This window comes from Saccopteryx leptura, chromosome 1 (assembly GCF_036850995.1).
Source record: "Saccopteryx leptura isolate mSacLep1 chromosome 1, mSacLep1_pri_phased_curated, whole genome shotgun sequence".
In the NCBI taxonomy this organism is placed as follows: Eukaryota; Metazoa; Chordata; class Mammalia; order Chiroptera; family Emballonuridae; genus Saccopteryx; species Saccopteryx leptura.
In genome coordinates, this window is record NC_089503.1 from 381,307,996 (window position 1) to 381,335,857 (window position 27,862).

The window sequence follows — 27,862 nt, forward strand, 5'->3', positions numbered from 1 at the left end:
TTTAAGGAACAGATTGATAAACTTGAGTATTTTTAAACTCAGCAAAGGATACCATAAAGAGAATGAAAAGATGGTCACAGCTGAGAGAAGATATTTGCTAAATCATCATCAACAACTAACACAGTGAAAGCACTGATCAATAAATCCAACCCAATAGAAAAACAAGCAGAGAGAGAGAGAGAGAAGAAGGTATGGGGAGAGGGGGAGGGGACAGGGAAATGGAAGGAGGGGAAAGAAAGGACAGGACAGGAAAGGAAACACATTTTAAGGAAGAGAAAGCACAAATGCTCATAAACATAAAAATGCATTCAACCTCATCAATGACCGAGAAAATCATTGTGAAATTCCAGTGAGATGGCATTTTACACCCCTGTGGTGGCAAGATTTTTTCTTTTTTCTTTTTTTTTTTTTTCTAAATGTATTCTCCTCAGGGAAACATAGCACTACTGAGTGTCTATTACATCCTATGGAGAACGTCAATCTTAGGTCACAGCGTTAGGAGCTCCTGGTTTGGGTCCCATAAGCTCTCTTTGAAATGACCCATGGCAAGATTTTTTTTTAATTGAACATTATCAGCTGCGAGCGAGGAGGAGGCGCCGTGGGCCGTCACGCGAGGCCTTGCCTGGTACAGTGACACACGCACACGCCCCAGGGCCCGGCTACCCCACTCTCGGCAGCTGCAGCAGGAGACGAGTACGAGAATGCTCCCAGAGGTTTCACCCACGATACGACAGCCCAAACGGGAAACAGCCCAGCTGACTGTCACCAGTAGAACAGAAAAACAGAGTGAGTATGCTCCAACTAGACAGAAGTGAAAATAAAGTACATCAGCATTGATGAATCCCAAACACCTAATGCTGGACACGGTCCAAACCAAGCAAAATTAAATGACACACTGATCAGGAATACAGATACTTGGTAAGCTCCCAGGAAAACCGAGACAATGGTCAACATCAAGTTCAGGATGGCAGTTAGCTGGGGGGGGGGGGGGGGGGAGAGGACCAGTAAGGGGACCGGTCGTGTTCAGTGTTCATCTGGCCTGGCTGCTAGGAACCTGGCTGTTCATTTGATCGCTGCTCTTAGGTTTTTATACAGTCTTTTCATCAATGTTGTATTTTAATTTTTATCATTTTTAAATTAAGAAAAGAGGTGCTCGCCCTGGCAGGTTGGCTCAGCGGTAGAGCGTCGGCCTGGCGTGCGGGGGACCCGGGTTCGATTCCCGGCCAGGGCACACAGGAGAAGCGCCCATTTGCTTCTCCACCACCCCCCCCTTCCTCTCTGTCTCTCTCTTCCCCTCCCGCAGCCAAAGCTCCATTGGAGCAAAGATGGCCCAGGCGCTGGGGATGGCTCCTTGGCTTCTGCCCCAGGCGCTAGAGTGGCTCTGGTCACGGCAGAGCGACGCCCCGGAGGGGCAGAGCGACGCCCCGGAGGGGCAGAGCATCGCCCCCTGGTGGGCAGAGTTTCGCCCCTGGTGGGCGTGCCGGGTGGATCCCGGTCGGGCGCATGCGGGAGTCTGTCTGACTGTCCCCGTTTCCAGCTTCAGAAAGAAAAAAAAAAAGAGGTGCTCTTATTAGCATTATGTTACGACAGTATCACCAGACATAGTAAGCATATTTTCAACTTGCCTTGCCACAAATATTCTTTTCTTCATCGTGTCCAGAGATAACCGTGTAGCTTTTTGGAGACTGTCCAGTAATTGATGAGAGAAGAAAGCGTAGACCTCTTTACACTCCTGTAACAAGAAAGCATGTTACATCTGGTGCAAAGAATAAAAACCACTGACACTCCCAAAGCAAGAGCACAGTATTAGAAGTGCCGAGTGAAAGAGGACAAGCAATGACCGATACAGTTTCAATCCTATCGTAGAAATAAGCTTAATCCTAAGTCACTTGTTCATTTTTAAAAACAACATATGAAAAGTGTGTTTTCATGAACACCCTAGCAAACCATAAGAACTTACTGAAAAGCCAAATTCCACACATGGCTTCTTTGAAATAATCACAGTTTTCTCAATACTCCGGAATTCACTCAACAAAACTGAAGCACTTATCAAAGTGGGGTGCACTTCTCAATGCTTAGGGGTGTGGCCATAAGAAGGTATTTGGTCTCCATCCTCAGAACGCTCGTCTTGGTAGAGAAACGTATTTTAAAACGCCCACCGCCACAGCAAAGGGAGGACACGTGCACTGTCTCGGGTCTGTGGTGTGCCCTCTCCCCACACCCTCTCTCCCGGCAGAGAAGTGGCAAGTTCACGGTCAGAGCACAGGACACGTAACGAGCCCGGACAGGGCTCTGGGCACCACGACTTGCTTCCACATCCACGGCCAGTTTCTGCCCCTACTGTTCCTCTCCACTCTCCGCCCCGCCCCGCCCCTCTGGCTGGGGGACCAGTCGGGTGGAGCTGGGTCAGAAGGGAGGCTCAGCAGGGGCGAACAAAGAGGAGTGGGTCAGGGTCGGTGAATGGTCAGGCGGAAGCACAGGTGTGCCATAATCCGGTACTCTTGTTAAGACTGTTCTGACAGCGATGTGGCAGCTGGAGCTGAGAGGCAGAGGCTATGTAGTATAGGAGGGGACTCTATGACAAGTGATCCCCCTGGTTGTGACGCTCTGATGGCACCCAGTCTTGCTCTAGGAACCCCATCGGTGTTGAAGGGAATGCAACTGGACGAGAAGGGCTGCTGACCTGGGAACACCTCCCAGTCTCCCGCGGACCCCGCAGACTGCGAATGGCGGCCTGGGGCGTGGTTCTGACCAGAAATCTGCAGCTGAGATCTAGACTCAGCAGGACAGTGCTCCCCGTCGACCGCGGATATCATCCTTGTGCAAGAGGGGAACAAACGTGTGCCGTCCGTTTCCAAAACTGCACGCACTAGTGTGCGTGTTAAAGAGTGTAAAAAGGTGTGAGATAGAGAAGGAATGAATAGAAGATCATGGATTGAGAGCGGAACTGACGGGCAGCTTGCAATACAGGCCCCGCTACTCAGCATCGTCACCGAGAAGAAAGCTCTCCACCCCGAGTTAAGCTGGACCGGGCTACAATCCCAGCAGTGATGTGTCCTACATCAGAAAACGTGGACAATCACAGTAGAGGACAGAGCTATAGAAATGTAGTGGACAGATCACATGAAAAGTCGAAGTTGGGAGAACTGTAAGAACTGCTCTATCTTGCCAGATTCCAGAGTGTAGCATAGAAAAATTATATTTTCTGGATTTTGTTAATAAATCCAAATTAGTTCTAAAATCCACACAGGTTGGTTGCAGAACGTGCCAGACGAAGCACCGTGGGGGCTGTCTGCCATTCTGAGTCGCGACTCGGTGACATGCAATGAGGTGGGTTCCCAATAAACACCTTTTTAAACTCATCTTCTTTATCATTGACAGCGACGTCAGGCACAAGACTACCCTCATAATCTTGGTTTTCACTCTCCTCTGGGTCACTGCCGAAAACAACACGCTTCTTCGGTTCTACAGATAAAAGACAAAACAAAAACACAATATTGAATGTTGAACACTTCGCTTATTATATAATATAATGCCAAAATGACTTTAAAAAAAAAACTTCCTAAAAAATAGTTCTTAATCTGAAATTTCAAAATTTGCCTCTGTAGGAATCATCCTTGAATTCAATTAAAATCACCAATCTCAACAGAATTGTTAGGCTACTGAGAAATATTCTCTTTTAATATACTCTGTCTTAGTAGCTAGAAGTAATAAACATTTAAGGAGTGCTTTACATAGTATCTTTCTAAAATATGTATTTATTTTTGAGTCTTCTAACTTAATGAACTGAGAGTCCTGTGTCCTGACACTTCCGAGGGACATGAGCTAAGTGGGAAAGTTCTAAGAGAGAGCAGACACGCGAGTCACTGTCAGTGGACAGGGGTGTAAGCTCAGACTTTCTCATCGTCAGCACCGCTGACAACCCCGGTTGCTGGGCGCAGCCCTGAGCATCTAGCAGATTCAGCAGCATTCCTGGGCTCTGCCCACTGGATGCCAGGAGCACCTCCCCTTGTTGTGTGACAGCTAAAAATGTCGCCAGGCCTTTTAGAACGCTGCGCAAAGAGAGGGACTGAGATAGAGAGAGAGGGAGAGAGTGTGCGTGTTGACTAGCAGCTCTGAGACGGCTGTCCGTTGAAAGGCCTGCTTGCAGGGTTGGTCCGTGCGTGGCATCTGGGAACCTGGATGTCAGAAGGGCTCCCACCCTTCCCTGACCGACAGAAAGGGCTCACTGTGCCTGAGCAGTTTCTGCAGACCCCGTGGTTTAGGCTGAATTCCTGCTGGGCTTGCCCCTGGGAAATCCGGAACTTGGGCCCCTGCTGAGCGCAAGCCTGCCCACTTGCAAACGTATTCCTAACTCTTGCGACTCACGCATTATAGCCGGTGAAGTTACCTGGGGTCTGTTTGGCTTTCTTCGTACTATACTTAACTTCATAGATAGTCTCAAATATTGATATAAGTTCTCTGACAGCTTCTTCCACGTGCCTACTTTTGTGGTTCAGAATGTCGGCCCATTCTTTTGTGTACGTCTAGTAAATAAAGAAATGACTGTTAGTTTCCAGGTAACTTAACAACACTGTGAAAATTACTAATAGAGCTACAGTTAGCACCACTTGAAAATAACTAGAGGTAGTTGCCGGCAGCCATACTGTATCAGATCAAAACTGTCCGTGGCTAAAGGCGCAGCTGCGAAGGCCCACGCCAAAGAAAGGAGAAGACAGAGGGAAAATGCAAAGTTTTTGACATCCGTCTGACTCAGTCACACCCAGACACCGTCATCCACCAAGATGGCTACAATAAAAAGACAAATAATAAGTGTTGACAAGGATGTAGAGAAATTGGAACGCTCGTACAAGGCTACTGAATATGTAAAATAACGCAACTGCTCTGGAAAACAGTCCGACAGCTCTTCAAAGGTTAAACCAGTGGTAGTCAGCCTGGTCCCTACCGCCCCCTAGTGGGCATTCCAGCTTTCATGGTGGGCGGTAGCGGAGCAACCAAAGTATAAATAAAAAGATAGATTTAACAATAGTAAGTTGTTTTATAAAGATTTATTGTGCCAAACTTGGCGAAAATCTGACATAAAGTACTTGGTAAATAATTATTATTATATGCTTTAACTTGCTGTAACTCTGCTTTATAAAATTTATAAAGTAAAATGACTTCCCTACTTAATAAATCACCATTACTGTGGAACCGGTGGGCGGTTAGAAAATGTTACTACTAACAGAGATACAAAAGTGGGCGGTAGATATAAAAAGGTGGACTACCCCTGGGTTAAACAAGCAGTTAACATATGATCTAGCAATTCCACTCCTAGGCATATGCCCATGAAAAATCAAAGTGTCTCCTCACGGAAACGTGTCCATTCACGTTCACAGCAGCATTATCTGTCATGGCCAAAAAGTGGAAAGATATAATCACTTAAAACCTACATGCTCTGAGAACAAGATGTTAAAATGGGGCATTTAATGTTGTCTCCATTCCAGCCACGGCCCCAGTGCTGAGAACAAATGATTTTCAGATCCCACACATTATGAAAAAGTTAGTTCTTTAAACGGTAGCAGGGAAGGCAACCCTCAGTCCATTGCCCACCTTGAAGTTATAGAAGGGAAGCTTGATCATTGGTAGAAATAAGTGTAGAAATTTTCAGAAGAACTACTCAGATACCCTGATCCATGCCCTCCAGAATTTGGGGATGGACAGGCTGACCCATGCCTAAGTGGTCCTGAGGCAAGAGGCTGGCTGGGGACCCTAACCCCTAAAGGCAAGAAGACGTGTCCTGGGAAGAAACTGTATGTCCACAGAAAGAATGGCAAAGGTATCTGTTTTTCACAGGTAACTGGATCCCTTGAGATAGAGCCAAACCTTGGTTGTCTTAAAGGGGACACCTGCACGGTGACTCAAACCAGCAGGGTGGGTGTAGCTGAAGGCCAAGGCAGACAAGAAAGGAAAAAAGAGTTCAGTTCAAGACATAAGGGAGTGCTTCTGAGAGACTGTGATAATGTGCCAAGCCTCAAAAATGATTGGACACGGCTCCTGTCGTTGTGCTTTTCAGCCAATGGAGGATAAGTATTCAAATAACTTCGATATCATGTGATGTTGAGGAGGTTAGGTTTTATCCTGTAGGAACTGGACATTGAAGGACAGATATGATGGGGTCAGACAGGGAGGCAGAGAGACTAGTTAGACCACAACATCAATGGCTAAGCTCAAAATGAGCCTTCAGGGCCAGACCTAAGAAAGGGCAGCAGCTATGGAACAGAAGAGGCAAGCCAAGCAAAATCAGAGTAGGAAGCACAGTCTGACTGAGACTTAAGACGGACAGGACTCGGGAAAGGGGGGCGAGGGAAGCAGTCCTGACGGCTCCCAGATGTCGGCTCCCAGATGTCTGCTCTACTTCAAGGGGAAGGGTGCGGTAGCTGAGACCCCGAGAGGGGAGGCTGCTGCCCCGGGGGCCCGCGCAGAGAGACCCCGAGAGGGGAGGCTGCTGCCCCGGGGGCCCGCGCAGAGGGACAGGAGCAGGGAACACCCGCACAGCCCCAGCCCAAGGTTGAGGACGTTTGTCAAGTGATGTCTAGGGCGTGGCCAGTGCTTTGAACCAATGAAGCCTTGTAAGTCTTTGGAGATGAGGTGGTCCCCAAAACGCTGATCTCTCGGTGCTACTGACACAGATTTCTACTTTCGGACGGTGAATTCACATTTGAGATTCATGAGTGAGTATTTCTATGACTAAAATGTAATGCATGAAAGCCTACCTCATTGAGCACCAGCATATCCTCCACTCTGGTGGCCTCCCTGTCCGGCAGGGAGATTAACACTGTCCTGGCTATCTCCTTCAGAACTTTGTCAATATGCATCTCACACAAGTCATTGATCTGCCAACAAGAAAGAACGTGGAAGAAAACTCTGCTTTCACCCAAAAGGTACTTGAGTTATAAACCAATTAGGAGGGCTGTCTCTGGAAACTTGCGTCCAGAGCCAAGCATAATTTGTGGAAATTTTAGAAGTATATCTGCAAAGAAAGCTTGACATGGAACCAAATTTTTATTGAGCAGCAATGGGTACTATGTGCATTACCTCTTTTAAATCCTCATGCCAGCCCATCACCCATCACTATTCCAGTTTCACAGCTAAAGAAACCAACGCCCAGAGACGTAGAGTAACCTGGGCAGAAACACACAGCTAGTGAAAGGCGGAGAATTGCACCTAGGGGTATCCGACTCCCAAGCCTCTGAGTCTGGACAGCGACACCGTGCTGCCACCACTGACAGACTAGCACGTCTAGAAAGGTGTGCGTGTTCTATTCAATATAGAGAGCAGACATGTCAGAAACCAACACTCACCAGCTAGATGACTGGCTTGTTTAAGTAGTATTAGATGCATGGATATCTACGCACTCTCTTCTGCCATTTTTCACAGTTTACAATTATCCCATTTTCTAAACTACGCTGTGGAGTTGAGCCATGGTTCTAACTAGGGGTGGGATTCGGCTGGTTTGCACCGGTTGGGCAGAACCGATACCTAATTTTTGGTTGAGTTTGGCAAACCATTGTGGGCAATCGTCATCAAGGTTCTCTCTAAGGTGGGTGCCTGGGCAGTCACTCAAAGTGGAGATCACAAATTTACATTCATGACTCTTTTTTAACATTCATCTGCGCAACAGTGTATTCTAAGCACCCGTAGTGATGTTCATTCCGTCCGCAGGTGAAAAACATTGCAAGTGAGGACACCAATCAAGAAGCAATATGGACATGTCTTAAATACAGTTTCATTGTTTTTTAATTTCATTAGTATTTTAAAACTCTTTCTTATAACATAATCTAGTTTTGTGTACTTCTTTCATTGTTCTTATCTAACTATTAAATGCATGAAATAGTAAACTACCTACCAGTATATCATTTTTTTATACTTAAAATGGTTATTGGGGCAGAAAACTAGTTGTTAAATTATTTGAATCCCACCATTGGTTTTAACATATTAAAGACAAGGTAATTCAGAGACAAGAACAGGCAATCCTAAATGAAACTGGCCCAAAGTAGTTAAAGAAACATAAAGCATTATTTTGTTTAACTTAATGGATATCATTTTAGTTAAAAGTTATACCTTTCAAATGGCTTTCATAGGTAATCAAACTATTACTCATAGTCTGAGTATTTGTGTACACAGTTTTTTTATATTTATCTATTTTACCTTCTTTAAAAGTTGATTGAACATATCCAAAACTGAGTCAACCTCTTGGAAGAAGCTTTCGAGTGTTAAAGATGACCATGTTAATATTGTGAGCCCTTGTCTCAACACAGACTCCACCTAGGAAAAGGGAAAAAATGTAAGTTTCCATCAAAGCATCTGCATTTATTAAAAAGGCTTTCTTTTATTACTTGGAAAGATTATAGGTGATATTTCCTTAATTATATTTCTCCTCCATTATACCTAACAACAGTGACTTTGTTTTTTATTCATCATCTTTGGCTGCCCAGGAAGCACTCATGGACTCTTAGGAAGTGCTAATTATTTAGATTGAGTTGTTTTTAAAACGCAACAAGACTCAGACAGGGAAACCATTCTGTAGGAATAATAGAGCTATACGGGTGAACTAAAAAGACAGAGGGTTCAGGCAAGAATAGATGTTCTAAAATCCATATCTATAGAACTGTAATCTAATTTTAAACAACAAAATCGGCATAAACCTTCAGCATTACCAACCTTTTTCATTTTAGGAGTCATCAGGTTGACAAACACAGACGGCACTTCTTGACATAAGTCTTCATAATACTGCAGAAGATCCTGTCAAAAGTCAAAATGGCAAGTTTTACTGTAACTTATTTTAAAGAGTCATCTTTTGAGTCAGACCAGAAAGGTTTTCATAATACCGGTCCCCTCAAAATCCTACCAAAGAGTGTGCTCATTTAAATTTACACTAATTTACTGTATTTTTCCCTCACCTGTAAGTTACCTGAGCACCCCCTTTAAACAGTGAGTCAAGGAAGCTTTCTAGATGTGCCTTTTTCATATTAATTATTTAATTGTCTTTCTAGGTTTATGCTACTTTTAATAGATTTGATTGTTATCTTTTTAAGACCTCTGCCATTACACATTCCCCGCCTTTCTGTTCTTTGTCCTCTGACCTGTTAAAGCACACGTATGACTGATGCCACACTTTCTTTCTTTCTTTTTATTTTTCTGAAGTAAGAAATGGGGAGGCAGAGAGACAGACTCCCACATGCACCCGACCGGGATCCACCAGGCACGCCCACCAGGGGGCGATGCTCTGCCCATCTGGGGCGTTGCTCCTTTGCAACCAGAGCCATTCTAGTGCCTAAGGCAGAGGCCATGGAGCCATACTCAGTGCCTGGGCCAACTTTGCTCCAGTGGAGCCTTGGCTGCAGGAGAGGAAGAGAGTGATAGAGAGAAAGGAGAGGGGGAAGGGTGGAGAAGCAGATGAGCACTGTGTGCCCTGGCGGGAAATTGAACCCAGGACTTCCAAACGCCGGGCTGACACTCTACTGCTGAGCCAACCAGCCAGGGTCATACTTGCTTTCTTGAATCAAAATCATTGCCTTCACTATCAGAATTAATAAGCTTTCCTATCTTCTTTTATATATTTTTCAAAGATGAACCATATAATCAATTTTTGACCATTTTGTAATTTATTGCACTGAGTGATAGGAGATTGGATTCAAGTTAATCCTCTCCCAAAGTAATAATATTAAATTGTTTCAATGTTTACTTAGTCGTTTCAAAGTTATTAATTTCTCTCCTGCTTTTTCTTTTACTTGTAGTTGCACTTGCCAAAGGCCTGCTACTTTCACAGTATCATTCACTAGTAACCAAATCCTGAAGGACACATTGCAAGTAATATTAACCTCAAATCATAAGAGTACTTTGACACTCAGTTCTCCAAAGCCAAGCCTTTTGATTCTGAAGCTAAAGTTTAAACAATGCCAATGTTCTTCTGAAGTTTGCTTGCTTGCTTGTTTGTTTGTTTGTTTTTTTGGGGTTTTTTTTGTTTGTTTGGGGGTTTTTTTTGTATTTTTCTGACGCTGGAAACGGGGAGAGACAGTCAGACAGACTCCCGCATGCGCCCGACCGGGATCCACCCGGCACACCCACCAGGGGCAATGCTCTGCCCACCAGGGGGCGATGCTCTGCCCCTCCGGGGCGTCGCTCTGCCGCGACCAGAGCCACTCTAGCACCTGGGGCAGAGGCCAAGGAGCCATCCCCAGCGCCCGGGCCATCTTTGCTCCAATGGAACCTCGGCTGCGGGAGGGTAAGAGAGAGACAGAGAGGAAGGAGGGGGGAGGTGGAGAAGCAAATGGGTGCTTCTCCTATGTGCCCTGGCCGGGAATCGAACCCGGGTCCCCTGCACACCAGGCCGACGCTCTACCGCTGACCCAACCGGCCAGGGCCATGTTTGTTTGTTTTTAAATATTCCAATTAAATACTATTTTGGTAGGTGCTAAACTTACTAAACTCTTAGAAGAAAGCATATGCATAAAAATCTTTATGACTTGGATTAGGTAAAGCTTTCTTAGCTATAACACTAAAAACACAAGAGACAAAAGGAAAAGTAATAAACTGAATTTCACCAAAATTAAAAATATGATTCAAAGGACACTATCTAGAAAATGAAAAGACAACCTACAGGATGGGAGAAAATATTTCTAAATCATTTATCTGATAAGGTACCCAAAATATATGAAGAGTACTTACAACTCAGTAATAAAAAAAAAAAAAATCAAATAACTCAATTAAAATATGGGCAAAGGATTTGAATAGCCATTCCTGCAAAGATCTGCAGATGAACAATGCAGGCATGAAAAGGCGCTCAACATCACTGTCTCTAAGGGAAATGCAAATCAAAACCACGCTGACATGCTATTTTACATCCAAATGATGTTCAAATGAAAAAGTAACAAGTGTTGGCAAGCAGGTGGAGAAACTGAAACCCTCAAACTCTGTGGGCGAGAATACAAAATAACACAGCCTCTTTGAAAAAGCCTGTCAGTTACTAAACATAGAGCTACCTAGTTACTGAAGCCCAGCAATTTCATTCCCAGGTATCCCCCTGAGAGCAGCTGTTTCAATCCGTGTGTTGCAAGAATTGTTGAAACATGCGATACCTGACCCCTTTTCCCTGAGATTGTCAAAAGAAAGAAAGAAAGAAAGAAAAAATGACAACAGTCAGCATAACAATAGACTTCCAGTGTGAATCAATTAAAATTATACTTATTTTTTTTTAAATCGGCAATTCTGTGTGACACAGAATTTTAGTCATTAGTTTATGTGTGCCACAAGATGAAAAAGGTTGAAAATCACTGCCCTAGAGAATAAAAACGTATATTTCTTTTTTTTTTCTTTTAGAAGCATCAATCATCAGTTTTTTGTTGTGACACCTTAGTTGTTCATTGATTGCTTTCTTATATGTGCCCTGACCGGGGGGGGGGGGGAAGGGGGAGGGGCTACAGCAGACTGAGTAACCCCTTGCTCAAGCCAGCAACCTTGGGTCCAAGCTGGTGAGCTTTGCTCAAACCAGATGAGCCCACGCTCAAGCTGGCGACCTCGAGGTCTCGAACCTGGGTCCTCTGCATCCCAGTCCGATGCTCTATCCACTGCGCCACCACCTGGTCAGGCAAAAAAACATATATTTCTTTAAAACCTTGTATACAAATGTTCATAACAACATTATTAATAATAGCCAAAAAGGGAAAATAACGTCCCATAAATGGGGGAACGGAAAACTAAAATGTTGTATAACTGTACAACAGAATGTTATTTGATCATAAAAGAAATAAAAGTATTGATCCACGGAAAAACATGAATGAACTCTAAAAACATCACGCTAGGTTCAAGAAGCCAATTTCAAATGTCCAAACAAGGCAAATTTGTATAGACAAAAAGTGAATTTAGTGAACGCCAAGGGAAGGTGTGTCTTATTAGCATCCTCAGGATCAAACATATCATAAAATAAAATGTACTTAATCTATAAAATTATAATGTTAAGAATATGTTTTAAAACTTGTTATTCATCACTGTCACTACCCTGAAGTCTAACTCTGGTTTCTGATCATCTTTTCACTTCCTGCTTTCCAACTCAGTCTTTGCCGCGTTTGCATGTCAGTACTTAGTTCTATCAAGACTCACCAGTGGAACAGGGTAGAGAGCCCAGAAAGAAAACCACACGTAGTTGGTCAATTAATTTACAAACAAGCGAGGATATACAAAGGAGTCAAGAAAGGTACAATGGAGAAAGTGTTGGGAGAACTGGATAGCCACATGCAAAAGAATGAAACTGGACACCTATTTTGTACCATACATAAAAATCAACTCAAAATGGAGCAAAGATTTAAATTTAAGACCTAAATCTGTAAAACTTTTTTTTTTTTTTACAGAGGAGAGGGAGAGACAGACTGAGGAGAGACAGAGAGAGAAGGGGGGAGGAGCTGGGAGCATCAACTCCCATATGTGCCTTGACCAGGCAAGCCCAGGGTTTCGAACCGGCGACCTCAGCATTTCCAGGTCAACACTTTATCCACTGCACCACCACAGGTCAGGCCTAAATCTGTAAAACTTTTAGGAGAAAACATGGGGAGTAAGCTCCTTGACATCAGCCTTAGCAATGATATTTTAAAATTTTATTTAACACCAAAAATCATAGGCAACAAAAGCAATAATAAGTCAGTGGGACTACATTACACTGAAAAGGCCTCTGCAGCAGAGGAAACCTCAGCAAAGTGGAAGGGCAACCTATGGGATGGAGAAACACACTTGCAAATCACGTAGTTGGAAAGGGGTTGATATCCAAAATATACAAAGAACTCACACCACTCCACGGCAAAACATAAGAATAACAAATCTGGCCTGACCAGGCGGTGGCGCAGTGGATAGAGCGTCGGACTGGGATGCGGAGGACCCAGGTTCGAGACCCCGAGGTCGCCAGCTTGAGCGTGGGCTCATCTGGTTTGAGCAAAAGCCCACCAGCTTGGAGCCAAGGTTGCTGGCTCGAGCAAGGGGTTACTCAGTCTGCTGAAGGCCCACAGTCAAGGCACATATGAGAGAGCAATCAATGAACAGCTAAGCTGTCGCAACAAAAAACTAATGATTGATGCTTCTCATCTCTCTCCGTTCCTGTCTGTCTGTCCCTATCTATCCCTCTCTCTGTCTCTGTTAAAAAAAAAAAAAAAGAAAGAAAAGAAAAGAAAAGAAAAAGAATAACGAATCTGATTCAAACAGGGGCAGAGGAATAGTTTTCCAAAGATGACATACAAAAAGCCAATAGGTGCTGTAAAGGTGCTCAGCGTTGCTGATAATCAGGGCAAGGCAAATCAAAATCACAGCGAGAAACAGATTACAGCGTAAAGAATACAGTCACTGACACGGAGACAAACATATACAGGGCCAGGCGACTGCTTGAAGCAGCGGAGGGACCGCTCTGTAAAGGACATGATCTAACCATTTTGCCAAACACATGGAAACTACTACAGAATAATACTGAATGCAAACTGCAATCGAAAAAGAAAAAAGATAAATAACAAGTGTTGGCGAAGACGTGGAGAAAAGGGAACACTTGAGCACTGTTGCTGGGAATATAAATCGGTGCAGCCACTATGGAAAAAGAGTATGGAGATTCCTGAAAAATTAAAAAATAGAACGACCATATGATCCAGCAATCCCACTTCTGGGTATATATCCAGTAGAAATGATCAAAGACATAGCTGCACCCCCATGTTCGCCGCAGCATTATTTACAGTAGCCAAGACATGGAAATGACCCAAGTGTCTGTCGGCAGATGAATGGATAAAGGAGATGGGATATACAGTCATATGATGGACTACTATTCCACCATGAGAAAGAAGGACAGCCTGCCATTTGCGACAACAGGGATGGACCATGAGACCTTACACTAAATGAAATAAATCAGACAGAGAAGGACAAATACTGTATGATATCACTTATACAGTATACGTGGAATATAAAAAAAGCCAAACTCATAAAAACGGAGAGTAGAGAAGTCGTTGCCAGGGACTGGGGGAAGAAGGGAACAGGGGGAGGCTGGTGAGTGGTGTAAACTCTCAGCTGAGACAGAATCAAGTCTGAGCTCTGCTGTAGAACGTGGTGACTGTCGTCGATACCACTCTATTGTGTAAGTGACATTTGTTTAGAGCGTAGAACCTAAATGGTCTCACCGAAAAAAAATTGTAAAACAATACATATATACATATGTATATATGTGTGTACCGTGATAAATGCTTTGATTAACTAAATGGGAGAAAACTTTCCACAATGTATATGTCTATCAAACCATCAGTCCACCTTAAATATGTATCTTACAATTTTGTAGATCATACCTCAATAAAGCTGAAAAAAACTAAATAAAAAGGATCGGCACAGTAACAGAATATGTTTTAAAAAATCCCTTACCTGCAAATGCAGCTTGTCGGCCTTGAGCCGGCCCTCCAGCTGGAGCAGTTTCCTGGCCTGCTCCGGCACATCCAGCTGCATCTTCATCATGCACTTCGTCTCACGGACAATCTCCAGGATCTTGGGATCAAAGTTAACCATCAACTTCCCGGACTCTGGATGTCGCACCAGGAGTGTGGCTTGTAAAGCTACGAACAAAACCGTTCCCGCCGCCGTTAGGGCTGTTGGCCTTCCTTCCTGCTTCCTGCCCCGTTTCCCACGCTGCCCCTCTGCCCTGCTGGACCACCGACTCCGTGGGAGCGGAACACTAGCTGTGGAGATCCTCCCGGGTTCTAAGGCGGGGCAGCCGGCACACAGTCGGTGCTCAAAACTTCGACAAATTTAGATACGCAAGCGCGAGTGTCTGTAAGGCCATCTCGAGAGAGCGAGAAATGGGCTGAAGCTGGGCCGCCCTGACGCTGAGAGCTGCCGCGCTGTTGTGAGCGGGCGGAGCGAGCTGTAACACAGCGTCTGTCCGTTTCACAGGCGGCGGGTGATCCAGCCCCTAGGAGGGAACTGGAAAGTGTGCACAACCACAAAAACGGGACGCGCCTCATGAGATTTCAAACCCTGTTCCGTGCCTGACCCCAAACCACTTTAGAGAGGTTTCTCTGAATGAAATCTCCATTCCGAACCTCTGATCACAAGGCTCAATATCAGTAAGAAATATTGGTGAACAGCATTGCACTGTGAACTCCTAGAATGTAGAGGAAGACTTGTTCACACTACATCTGAACTACTACTACATGAGCATCATTTATATAAATAGGCATTGTCAGAGGTGCCTTTTATTACGCATCCCTGTGGCTGGCGCTGAGTAGCATGCATCGCAATGTGGTAACAAATTCTAGGGACACCCCAATGACAAGCACGTGCTAGCCCGAATTACAGCTTATATTCACAAACACCACTAACAAGAATTCCCCACGTCTCTTCCCAACCTCACGTCACTGCACAGAATGTGGCTGCCTCAAATCTCTAGTTAAATAAAAGTCTGTGTATCCCTTTAAAGTTGGTGGGCTTTTTATACTCATAAAACTTTTCTTGATATGATTGGTTCTCAATGATGCTAGCTAGTGTCATGAGGATTTCAACTAAAACTTTGACCCAATCGATTTAAAATCTCTTTTAAATGGGGCTAGAAATCATTTATCCTCATGAGTAAAGCCCAGGTTAACCTTTGAATGTTCTCTTAATAAAATCTGTCTTTTTTTTTAAGGCTGTACTAAGCTTTCTTGAAAGGACAACATGGTGAGCAAGACCGCAAACAATCGTTAACAGCCGGGAGTCCTCCTCCAGGGATGCGCAAACCTTCATTCCACGTGAGTCACCAGTAGAGAAACGTCCCAGAGCAACCAACTCCAATTATTACGGAGTTCCTTTATAGTTGGATACTGTCACATCGCCGTCACAACAAGAAGCCTTCCCGAGCAACACCCGCCCCTTAGCCGGTGTTCCTGTGAAAGGCAGGTTTGAATCCCCGCCCTGCCTCTTCCAAGTGGCGTAAGCTTGGGCAAGTGACCTAACTGGCTTCTCAGTGCCTCAGTTTTCTCATCCGTAAGATGAGGGTAACAATGGTTCCTCACAGGGTTGCCCTGAGGAGTAAAGGCAGTTGTGTATGTCGAGTACTTAGACAAAGCTTGGCATATGGTCAACGCTATATAAATGTTGGCTATGACTGTTATTTAAAGGATGCAAAGATAAAACCGAGAGTTTTGTTGGAATGTGTAGGGGATAAAAGACAGCTCTATAAAGCAATAAGTGTCCTGAGAAAGAACTAATGTGTGGAGGACTCTAGGGGAGGAGGACATTACCTTCTGCCACAAAACTTAAGAAAGGGCTTTGTGGAACAGTTGACCGCTAAACTTGTTTTAGAGCATGTGCAGATAAAAGAGAAAGCCAATAGGACACACACAGACACACACACACACACACAGTAGGCAAGTACATGGTATTTCGGAAGCTAAATGGTACATGTTCCATGTTTCAGTTAAAAATTCTCTTTTGCCCTTTTCCCTAATGTGACCTTTAAGCTTCCCTGACCTCCCTTGAGAGAGTGGCTCCATAGATCCGTAGGGTCCTGTCACCCACATATCCCAGGAACAGCCGGCCCGATGGCCGTGGCCTAAAAGGGTTTCAGTGAGGTGCCAGCTGGGGAAGACACCCTGCGGGGCCAGGGCCCTGCCTTCAGGATGTAGGTGTGCAGGGAATCGATGGCCTCTGTCTATGCTGTGTCCCCAGCAGGGAAAATACAGGGGTCCGGAACCAAGAGGCGGGAGTAGGAGTGGCCTCTCTCACTGTCACTCCTGGTGACCCGCCCACAGAATCTCTGCTTCCTGGGCCTGCAGCTGGGCTCTGCTGAAGTGGAGATCCCCGGGCGGGAGGGAGACACGTTCCTGCCAGGGGATACAGTCAGGTGGCCACCACGGCTGCAGGCAAGGGCTTACGGCCCAGATGGGACAGGGCAGGGGCGACAATAGAGCCCACACAGTAGCCCCACATGGACCGTGCCAGCATGGCTGGCTGCTTAGAACCACCCATCCCGCTGCTCACTTAACTCTGCCCGAGGCCTCAGCACCCCTCAGAGGTACTTAGACACACAGCCTTAGTACTCCTAATTTGCTGGGGCTTGAATTGGAAGCTAAATTAAGTTATAGAAAACGGAAGAAAGGAAGGAAGGGAACAAGAGAGGAGGGAGGAGGGAGAAGGGAAGGGTGAGAAAGAGGGAGAGAGGGAGAGAGGGAAGGAGTGAGACAAGCAAGTTATAATTCCTTTTCCCCTATTGACACTGAGATTTGAATCTATAGCATGGCAAAACTAAACATGAAAATTTTCCTAAATCTATGGAGAAATATCTATAGATTCTTGATATTTACCCTGAAATATTGTTTTTTGGAGAGAAGTCAGTCATAATCTAAGTATATCAACTTGAAGATATGACAACTTTTGCTCATAAAATCAGAATATTATTAATAACTATAAAAAATAGTTGTATCACCCCCCCCCAACCTAAATTTAACCATCATAAGATGGTGTAGGAAGGGTGTAAGCCTCCCCCAGAACCATGGGCTCCTCCCAGGCCCCTCCCACTCCTGGGCGGCGCCCCACGGCCCATACCCACCGTACCATCTCCCTCCCACGCCCCTCCCACCCCTGGGCGGCGCCCCACGGCCCATACCCACCGTACTGAAGCTGCACCATCTCCCTCCCACGCCCCTCCCACCCCTGGGCGGGGCTCCCCACGGCCCATACCCACCGTACTGAAGCTGCACCATCTCCCTCCCACGCCCCTCCCACCCCTGGGCGGGGCTCCCCACGGCCCATACCCACCGTACTGAAGCTGCACCATCTCCCTTCCACGCCCCTCCCACCCTTGGGCGGGGCTCCCCACGGCCCATACCCACCGTACTGAAGCTGCACCATCTCCCTTCCACGCCCCCTCCCACCCCTGGGCGGCTCCCCACGGCCCATACCCACCGTACTGAAGCTGCACCATCTCCCTTCCACGCCCCTCCCACCCCTGGGCGGCTCCCCACGGCCCATACCCACCATACTGAAGCTGCACCATCTCCCTTCCACGCCCCTCCCACCCCTGGGCGGCTCCCCACGGCCCATACCCACCGTACTGAAGCTGCACCATCTCCCTTCCACGCCCCTCCCACCCCTGGGCGGGGCTCCCCACTGCCCATACCCACGGTACTGAAGCTGCACCATCTCCCTTCCACGTCCCTCCCACCCCTGGGCGGCGCCCCACGGCCCATACCCACCGTACTGAAGCTGCACCATCTCCCTCCCACCCCTGGGCGGGGCTCCCCACGGCCCATACCCACCGTACTGAAGCTGCACCATCTCTCTGACCCAGGCTGTGTGGTAGACCACCTCAAATTCCACCAGCATGTAGGAAACTTTGTTATAGTGACGAATGATAGCTTTACCCTCTGCATTTGACAAAATTTTGGAGTTTTTCTGTTTTTTAAGGGACAAAAAGAAAGATTTATTTTAAAGGACGGCTGCTTTGTTTTCACCCAAATCACAAAGCTGTTTGTATTCAAAATGACATCCAGTGATTACGCTGCCCACTCAGATTTCACCTCAGAGTGAAACAGAGATGAAGGTGGCTACACAGGCTGGAGACGGAGGGAGGGAAACATTGTCTGTAGGAAGGGAAACCGGAGAAAGGAACACCGGATGTAGAGAGAAGGGCCCCTAGCCCTGCAGCTGGCCCGGACACTGAGCCTCCGCTCGCTGTTCCCTCCCCACTTTTCTGGACAAGATACAGTGAACCGATTCCCCCTGAGCTGTGGTTATCAGGGCAAATTCCTAAACTCCAGCACCAAAAACAGTAACCCTATGCCAAATAACAACATCCAAAGTTCTTTGTGCAAGTGACGGAAAGTTCCCTGCTTTGATTCACAGGTGTCAATGACAGGGCGGTCTCTGCTCTGCCACCACTGAGTCAGTTAGCAGTCGAGTACCCATCCTTGGCTCCTGTCTTAATGTCGTTGTTTTTTTGCCAAGATTGAGAACAGTAAAACAAACGATAGTAGCCCAACACACACAACAAAAAACTTAATATTTAATAATGCTTAAATAATAATGTCACTTGCAAGACTACTTTTTGGTAGTATTTTGTTCTGAAGGTAGGCATAAGACACAAAACCAAGCCAACCGTCTCCACTTTGTTGCTCTATCTCTTTAAAAAACAAACAACGCCCTGGCCGGTTGGCTCAGCGGTAGAGCGTCGGCCTAGCGTGCGGAGGACCCGGGTTCGATTCCCGGCCAGGGCACACAGGAGAAGCGCCCATTTGCTTCTCCACCCCTCCGCCGCGCTTTCCTCTCTGTCTCTCTCTTCCCCTCCCGCAGCCAAGGCTCCATTGGAGCAAAGATTGCCCGGGCGCTGGGGATGGCTCTGTGGCCTCTGCCCCAGGCGCTAGAGTGGCTCTGGTCACAACATGGCGACGCCCAGGATGGGCAGAGCATCGCCCCCTGGTGGGCAGAGCATCGCCCCGGTGGGCGTGCCGGGTGGATCCCGGTCGGGCGCATGCGGGAGTCTGTCTGACTGTCTCTCCCTGTTTCCAGCTTCAGAAAAACGAAAAATAAAATAAAAAAAATAAAAAAAAATAAAAATAAAAAACAAACAACAACAACAACAGAAAAGAAAAAAGAGAGAGAAGACAAGCTGACAATTTCAGAACACCACCCGACCTAAAATTATCCTCGTGTTTTTCAGAAATCTAAGTCTTTTTTTTTTTTTAATTCAGTGGGAGGAGGGGAGGCAGAGAGACAAACTCCCACATGTGCCCCTACTGGGATTCACACGGCAAGCCCACTAGGGGGCGGTGCTCTGCCCATCTGGGGCCATGCTCCCAATTGAGCTCTTTATAGCACCTCATGGGGCCATCCTCAGCACCCAGGGCCAATTCACTCCAATCAAGCCATGACTTCAGGAGAAGAAGAGAGAGAGAGACAGTAAGAGAGAGAGAGAGAGAGATGGGGAGGGGTGTAGAAGCAGATGGTTGCTTCTCCTGTGTGCCCTGACTGATAATCAAACCCAGGACATTCACACACCGGGCCAGTGCTCTCTACTACTGAGCCACCCAGCCAGGGTCCAGAAGTCTAAATCTTAAGAACACAGAGAATGAATGTTCTGTGTTATCCCCTGCTCTCTCATTTCATCATACAGGAGTTGACTGAGCATATCTTCACCTTCACTAACACATATTAGTGACCCACCTGTGCACACACAGAGGTAAGCTTCAGCACTTGGCTTTATTGTTCCTGAAAACAATTCTTAAAAGCCTTTATAAAGTGTCCTGTATTATTAAAAGTCATAAAGTTTAAGATTCACCCGCTTAGAGATAACTGTAATTGAACAGGCTTATCGACCAAAGAGGAAAGAATCGGCTCAGTATCTCGCTCCACCATATTTATAAACTAAATCTTCTTCACCAGTTAAATCATTAGCTCTGACTACTCTCTTGGACATAAATTTTAGAGAATGTATGTCTCGCGTTAAAAACCACCACAACCCCCATAGTGTAGAGGTAACCGCTGGCTTACAAAGAAATAGTTGATGGGCTCACTTATCCGACGATAGAGCTGCCTCACCCAGAGGATTTTTCCTGCAATTGGGGGCATGTTCCGAGCCAGAGGGGGGTCATCCTTTTGAGAATGATAAAGCTGCAATTAAAGATCTGGTATCAGTGTTTGAAATCCAATACGACAAAAAGGACAAAAAGAAACCACGTAAAGCTGTATTTGTAATGATGTTTTACCATGATTCCCATGTGTTATACAGCGGAGGTAGCCGATAGATATATAAATTCACAACAGAGATGATAATGGAAGGTTCAGAAACAAGGATGATTACCATATATGGTGATTCTCTCTTAACTCTTCTTTCCCATTACATGTATATATTTTTTCCTGCCTTTGATCCCAATTTATAAGGAGGTGTTCAAAAGAGGGAACACCCTGCTAGCTCATTATCTGCCATGGTCGTCTCCAGAGCCCATATTTCTATAAACAAAAATGTGAGCTTAAATGGGCTTTCCTACGCACAGGTGAATGCTGTCACACAGGAAAGGTCTTCAGAGAGCGGGGGGGGGGGGGGTGTGACCCTGGCTGTCCAGTGACACACATCGCAGCACCTTCCCACACGGAGGGGAGCATGGGGTCCCTGGCTGGGAGGGGACTGCTCCCCGAGAGCGCAGCACCGCCCCCTGGTGGCAGGGACTTTCGGGATGCTTTTGTCCTTGTACTCAAGGACCATTCTGTTCATAAACACAATACTTGCCTTCTTAATAGCTTCGAGTTCAGCCACGTAACACTGAAGAATGCGCTCAATGGTGTGATTTATTTCTAACTCAAGACAGGGAATGTTCAGCCTCTGGAATCTAACAGTCATCAAAGGTGAATATTAAACATCAAATGGGAAACATACCTAAGAACTGCTGCAGTCCTCAAAACCCATTCATTTACTCATTTGACAGATATTCCTAGCAGCCCTCCCACGTCCCCTAGAGCAGTGATTTTCTACCTTTTTTGAGCCGCGGCACATTTTTTTACATTTACAAAATCCTGGGGCACACCACCTACCAAAATGACACTCTAACACAGTACATATTATACATATAGTTAATAATATAGTTTCTAACTGTATTTATACTCATACCTGACCATGTCTCACGGCACACTGGTTGAGAAACACTGCCCTAGAGGACACAGTGCTGAACGAGACAGGTGTGGTGCCAGCCCTCGGGGATCCTGAGTCCTCGTGTGAAAAAGGGAGGTATCCGTCAGGAGTTACCCAAATCATGGTTTAAATTACAAGGGTGCCAGAAATGCATGTTGACGGGGAACCCAGCCAGGTCTGGGGAGTCAAGAAGGACTTCCCTGAGAAAGTGACAGTAAAGTGAGATGGGAAAGATGGGTGGGGAGCTGGCTAAACAAAGACGAGGGGAGCGCACTGACTCTCCCTCTGCCAACATTGATGCTCACACGATTCCAAACAGTCGTCGTCATCATCAGCCTCATTTCAGCCAAATACCACTTTCACTTACAGACCAAGGGATGCCCGGGAAGAGGCAGAACCAGAGCATTCGGATAATAAAGTGAACTAACACAAGCATACTATAGGTGAGAAAGAGACAGAGAGAGACAGAGAGAGAAATCACCAAGAGAACGGAACCTGCCCTCTGCCTGCAGAGTACGGTCACTCGTCGCAGTCCTCTACCTGCTTAGACTCTTAGGACAGTCCCACAGGGGAAGGTCTCCCGTCATTGGAGAGACATGGAACTATAACAAGGCTGGATCCACGACCAGATCTACAGATCTCCGGAGAGGGTTCCCAAAGGGTCCCTAACAATGGTCCTGAGCCCACTCTGAGGGGGGAAGAGAACACCCCCCCACCGCCCAGCGCCCCCTCTAACCCGGGGCTCTGTGGGCAGGAACAGAGGGGGAGGGGCAGGGGCACTCGGGAGGGGAAATGGGAGTTTGGGCGTCTCCTGCTCTTCACTTCACTTTCAGAAATCCTTTCAGTATGCAGAATCAAACATCGTTTGTTTCCTTCCCAATAACACCTATGATATTAACCTCACTATATTATATAGCTGGGGGAAAAACGTGTAAAATATTTCATTTTCTTATTGAAGACTTTCTGCTACAAAAAAAAAAAATGCAATGAAAAATGTCATATTTCAAATTTTTGCCATTCTATTTAATGGTAATGGAAAGAGTAACACTTATGAGTGTAAAGTTTACCTAGAAGAGATTTTCAAGAACATCTTATTTAAAGTTGTAATTTCAGATACAAAGTTATCCCAACTAGAAATCATACTGCCTAATGAATTACAAATACCTTTGAAGCAGCTGAAGAGCTAGCTGAGAAGATAAGATTTTTCCAAAAGTGCTGTTCATAAATGCCTGTATTTGGATCTAAAATAAAATATTGATATTTATTCATTTGGGGCATTAAAAAAGAGAATAGTTTTAACAACCACTAATGATTTCCCTACAGAATCAAAACAGCCTTCAACCCACCTACCATCTGAGCACCTAAAACTGCACTGTCCAGTACGGTGGCTGTGAGCTGGAAGTGGCGCTGCGTGGAAGTGAGGTGTGCTGTGAGTATAAAATGCACACTGTGGGAACACGCTGTGAAAACATGCAGAGTCAGGATAACAATTAGAGACAGGGAGGCACCCCAGGTGAAAGCCCTGAGCGGACAGGAGTCCAGGGGCCTCCGTGACCCCATGCTGGAAACAGCAAAATAGCAGGATGAGATGTAGCAACAAAAGATGTTTAGGCTTTCAGTACAGAGATTAGGAGTCAGCATGTTTCTTGTCCTCTACCTCACCCCTTGAAAACTTCTTCTTTCTGCTTCCTTGAGTTATTTGTACTTGCTAACAGATGTCTGAGTACGGCTGGGGACGGGGCTTCAGTCCTTCAGTCCTTCAGTCTGCTGACCAGGATGTTGCCTCCCCTGCGCCCCCTGGTGCATTTCATCTGGTCTCCGAGTAGTTTCTGTCGTCGCAACACACACTAGAGTTCAAAGACTCAGCACACACAAAAAAGCAAAATATCTTCATAATTCTTATACTGGTGACATGTTCAAAATGGTGATATTTGGAATATGTTGAGTTGAATAAGATACTTTATTAAAATTAATTTCGGGGCCCTGGCCAGTTGGCTCAGTGGTAGAGCATCGGCCTGGCATGCAGAAGTCCCGGGTTTGATTCCCGGCCAGGGCACACAGGAGAGGCGCCCATCTGCCTCTCCACCCCTCCCCCTCTCCTTCCTCTCTGTCTCTCTCTTTCCCTCCCACAGCCAAGGCTCCATTGGAGCAAAGATGGCCCGGGCGCTGGGGATGGCTCCTTGGCCTCTGCCCCAGGCGCTAGAGTGGCTCTGGTTGCGGCAGAGCAACGCCCCGGAGGGGCAGAGCATAGCCCCCTGGTGGGCAGAGCGTCGCCCCCTGGTGGGCGTGCCGGGTGGATCCCGGTCGGGCGCATGCGGGAGTCTGACTGTCTCTCCCCGTTTCCAGCTTCAGAAAAATACAAAAAAAAAAAAAAAATTAATTTTGGAAGTGGAGGAAGGATGGAGAAGATGGTAATGGAGGGAGTCTTGTCTTGGGGGTGGAACACATGATGCAATACACAGATGACGTGCGGAAGAATTGTGCACCTGAATCCTGTATCATCTTATGAACCAATGTCATTCAATAAGTTCAATAAAAGTTTTGTTAAAAATTAATTTTACTTGCTTCTTTTAACTATTATTCTTATGGCTACCAGAAAAATTGTAATTACATAAGTGGTTTGCATTTGCTCATTATTTATTGGAAATGACTAACCTAGAGAATTTATGAAAGGAGTTGAGTGTCCCTTACAAAGCACATGTCTTTGGGATACTCAGAACTTCTAAGTATATTAGTAGAGCAATGTAATGACACTACAGACACCCAGGGTCTACAGATGTCACTTCCCAACACAGCTGCTCTCAGAAACCTCCTCACCAAGCTAAGGAGAAACAAGAAGAAAATATCCCACCCTCCCACCCTCCCAAGCACTGAATTCCAAACTCCTGGTACCCAACCAATGGAACTGAAGCATTCCTTGCAAACTATGTTTGCTTATAGATTATAATCTATAATTAAATCTATAATCTATAATCTTAAATCTACCATCTATAACCTATATAACAATATAATTATACTGTTATGATCTACTAAACTATACCACATCGGCTACTCACACATTAGGAAAGGAGGGAAAGTTGAAACACTGACACTTTTTAAAAAAATATTTAAAAGTTAATACGGCCTCTAAATATCCTGGAAGCTAAACTCTGTATCTAAAACCACAGTAAAGCCTTTACAACAAATAATCTTTATGAAGCAATCATAAAAGTAATTTCATCAGTAAATTTTTTTAATCCACAAGTTCTCATCACCATAAAGACATAATTTGCAAAGCATTTTAGAAGCAGACTTCACACTGCCCAACTAGCCAAACACTAAAAGTAATAACTAAAATATCTCTTAAGCCTGACCAGACAGTGGCGCAGTGGATAGAATGTCATACTGGGACGCAGAGGACCCAGGTTTAAAACCCCGAGATTGCTGGATTGAGCGTGGGCTCATCAGCTTGAGCGCCGGATCGCTGGTTTGAGCGTGGGATCATAGACATGACCCTTTGGGCTTGAGCCCAAGGTCACTGGCTTGATCAAGGGGTCACTCGGTCTGCTGCAGCCCCCCAGTCAAGGCACATATGAGAAAGCAATCAGTGAACTAAGGAGACTAAGGAGCTGCAACGAAGAATTGATGCTTCTCATCTCTCTGCCTTCATGTCTGTCTGTTCCCTATCTGTCTCTCTCTGGCTCTGTCACAAAAATATAAATAAATAAATTTTAAAAATAAAATAAAATATCTTAATATCAGAGTCTCATTTTCAAAAACTGAAAGGAGATCTATGCCAAAAAGGAAAAGTGTTGTTAGGATTTTAGGATCTTTCTTCTTATTTTACCCAGATTACATGTAATATAGTTGTTGTTTTTAAAGAATCTTTAAAAAACAAATGAAAAAATATATGTACACTTTTCTTCACCTTCATGGAAAGAACTATAAGCTCAGTAAGCAGAGAATATTTTTGTCCCTCCTTGTCTCTAAGACGTTGTGTAGCAAAGAGGTGATCTTTTGTCGGGGTGAGCCCTGGGTTTCCAGTAGTTTCCAGTATGAGAGTTGACTGAGGTTACATAAGCCCAAAGGTGAAAGAAAAATATGGTGTAGTCTCACCAAACATACTTTTTTTTTTTTTTGTATTTTTCTGAAGTTGGAAACGAGGAGGCAGTCAGACAGACTCCCGCATGCGCCCAACTGGGATCCACCCAGCATGCCCACCAGGGGGCGATGCTCTGCCCATCTGGGGCGTTGCTCTGTTGCAACCAGAGCCATTCTAGTGCCTGAGGCAGAGGCCATGGAGCCATCCTCAGCGCCCGGGCCAACTTTGCTCCAATGGAGCCTTGGCTGTGGGAAGGGAAGAGAGAGACAGAGAGGAAGGAGAGGGGAGGGGTGGAGAAGCAGATGGGCGCTTCTCCTGTGTGCCCTGGCCGGCAATCGAACCCGGGACTCCTGCACGCCAGGCCGACGCTCTACCACTGAGCCAACCGGCCAGGGCTTCACCAGACATACTTTTTAATGACCCCTCACCCCTCGGGTGCCCCTGAAGCTATGACAGATCGGACGAGAGCCTCTGCAGAGTTGTCTGCTGTGCAGCAGAAAGGATGTTGCTGCAAATTGCAGGGTCAAGAGGAGAGAAAAGATCTGTCCTCAAATCTTTTCACACTTAAAACAAAGAATGAGACAAATGACAAATTTGTCCCTGGCCAGTTGGCTCAGTGAATAGAGCATGGGCCCAGCATATGGACGTCCTGGGTTTGATTCCCAGTCAGGGCACACAGGAGAAGCAACCATCTGGTTCTCTCTCCCTCCCTCTCCCCCTACTCTCTCTTTTTCTCTCCCACAGTTAGTGGCTTTATTGGTTCGAGCATTGGCCCTGGGATGGCTTGGGTGGTCCAAGCGTGTCAGTCTCCGGTGCTAAAAATAGCTTGGTAATTCAAGCATCAGCCCCAGTCGGGCACATGTGGGAATCTGTCTCACTATCTCCCCTTCTTTCACTTAAAAAAAAATTACAAATTTTCCCTTATACTGGAAAAATGATGTTGGTTCCTTTTTGTCACACAAAAATCAAGTACCAATTTTAATGTAAACTACAAGTGAACCTTAACTATAAGAGTCCTCCGGGGTTCTGTTTATTCAATGACATCTTTTCCTGAATATGCCCATTTTTTTTCATTTTAAAAAGGTGGAGAATAGTTTGTGAACTAGTTAAAAAATTATTCACACTCACAAATATTTTGATCCATTTTCAAGAGTAACAAAATAAATAGTAAATATGTGAATTCCAATATTATTGATTACATTTCAGCTTTACTCCAGTAAAAGTATGTATAGTTACTTACCTCTAAGGCATTGATTTTTGACATAAACTCTAAGAAATCTGTGTCAAATTCTGTCTTTCTTGGATCCAGAATGTCATATTGTTTTTTCTTAACCCCTTGATATATATTTTTGAATTTTATTGCCAATATATCTATTCCCTCGACGGTGGAATTATTCAAGGCTGAATATGTTTGCACAATAGTTATCATTTCTGTAATCTTAAAAAGAGAAGTGTTATTTTGTTTTTAAAATGAGATATTAGCACCCTTCCCTGGAATAAGCTTTTAACAAATCAGTGATTAAAAAACAGACCAAGAAACAGGCCCTAGACTCATTTAGCTAAAACTGACCAGAAGAGAGAAAATAGATGGTAAACCTCTGTCACTAATCAGTACTAATCTTCAACTAAAGATAGACGATGTTCTCACATATCCAGAGAGTTTACAACCTTTCTCGGAATTTGATCATTTTGTCTTTCAAGAGGAGGGGAAATATTTTTAATTTTTTTAGTAAAAGCCCTTGCAGATGTCTGAATAGTTTTATCCTTTTATTCTTGAGAACTTTCTGAAAATCTTGACACTGGATCACTGGATAAAGCCCATTAGCAGTAGAGACCTCTAGTGGCTGGTCTAATGCTGGGCAGGCTGGGTGTCCATTTGCAGCAGCCCAAGCATTTTGATGCTAGAAAGAGTGGGCAGTAACGGCCAGCTGCATTAGCTACTTCCCCTGACCCACCTCTGGAGAAGCCCTACCTTTAGTCTTAACAACCTCACACCCCAGGGGCTCAGCAACCAGAGCTACAGCAGCACCCCCTGGCGGCCTTACTAGAAGTGCACTCTAGAGCCCTGGCCGGTTGGCTCAGCGGTAGAGCGTCGGCCTAGCGTGCGGAGGACCCAGGTTCGATTCCCG

At 45.5% G+C, this 27,862-nt stretch overlaps 1 protein-coding gene and 1 non-coding gene across 2 annotated transcripts in view; both read right to left on the minus strand.

The window, feature by feature from the left end:
• The window catches only part of DNAH8 (dynein axonemal heavy chain 8), a 313,181-nt gene that overhangs the window by 256,917 nt on the left and 28,402 nt on the right, over nucleotides 1-27,862 (minus strand). The window contains exons 9-20 of the mRNA XM_066361430.1: nucleotides 26,974-27,171; nucleotides 22,817-22,893; nucleotides 21,254-21,353; nucleotides 20,518-20,637; nucleotides 18,288-18,423; nucleotides 14,419-14,606; nucleotides 8,704-8,784; nucleotides 8,191-8,307; nucleotides 6,756-6,875; nucleotides 4,391-4,526; nucleotides 3,350-3,465; nucleotides 1,626-1,732 (exon numbers count right to left, since the gene is read on the minus strand). Coding sequence (XP_066217527.1) covers nucleotides 1,626-1,732; nucleotides 3,350-3,465; nucleotides 4,391-4,526; nucleotides 6,756-6,875; nucleotides 8,191-8,307; nucleotides 8,704-8,784; nucleotides 14,419-14,606; nucleotides 18,288-18,423; nucleotides 20,518-20,637; nucleotides 21,254-21,353; nucleotides 22,817-22,893; nucleotides 26,974-27,171 — 1,496 coding nt within the window. The remainder of the gene's footprint in view (nucleotides 1-1,625; nucleotides 1,733-3,349; nucleotides 3,466-4,390; nucleotides 4,527-6,755; nucleotides 6,876-8,190; nucleotides 8,308-8,703; nucleotides 8,785-14,418; nucleotides 14,607-18,287; nucleotides 18,424-20,517; nucleotides 20,638-21,253; nucleotides 21,354-22,816; nucleotides 22,894-26,973; nucleotides 27,172-27,862) is intronic.
• On the minus strand, nucleotides 416-542 carry LOC136389841 (small nucleolar RNA SNORA25). The gene has a single exon (XR_010748402.1). It is a non-coding gene; the product is annotated as a small nucleolar RNA SNORA25 (small nucleolar RNA).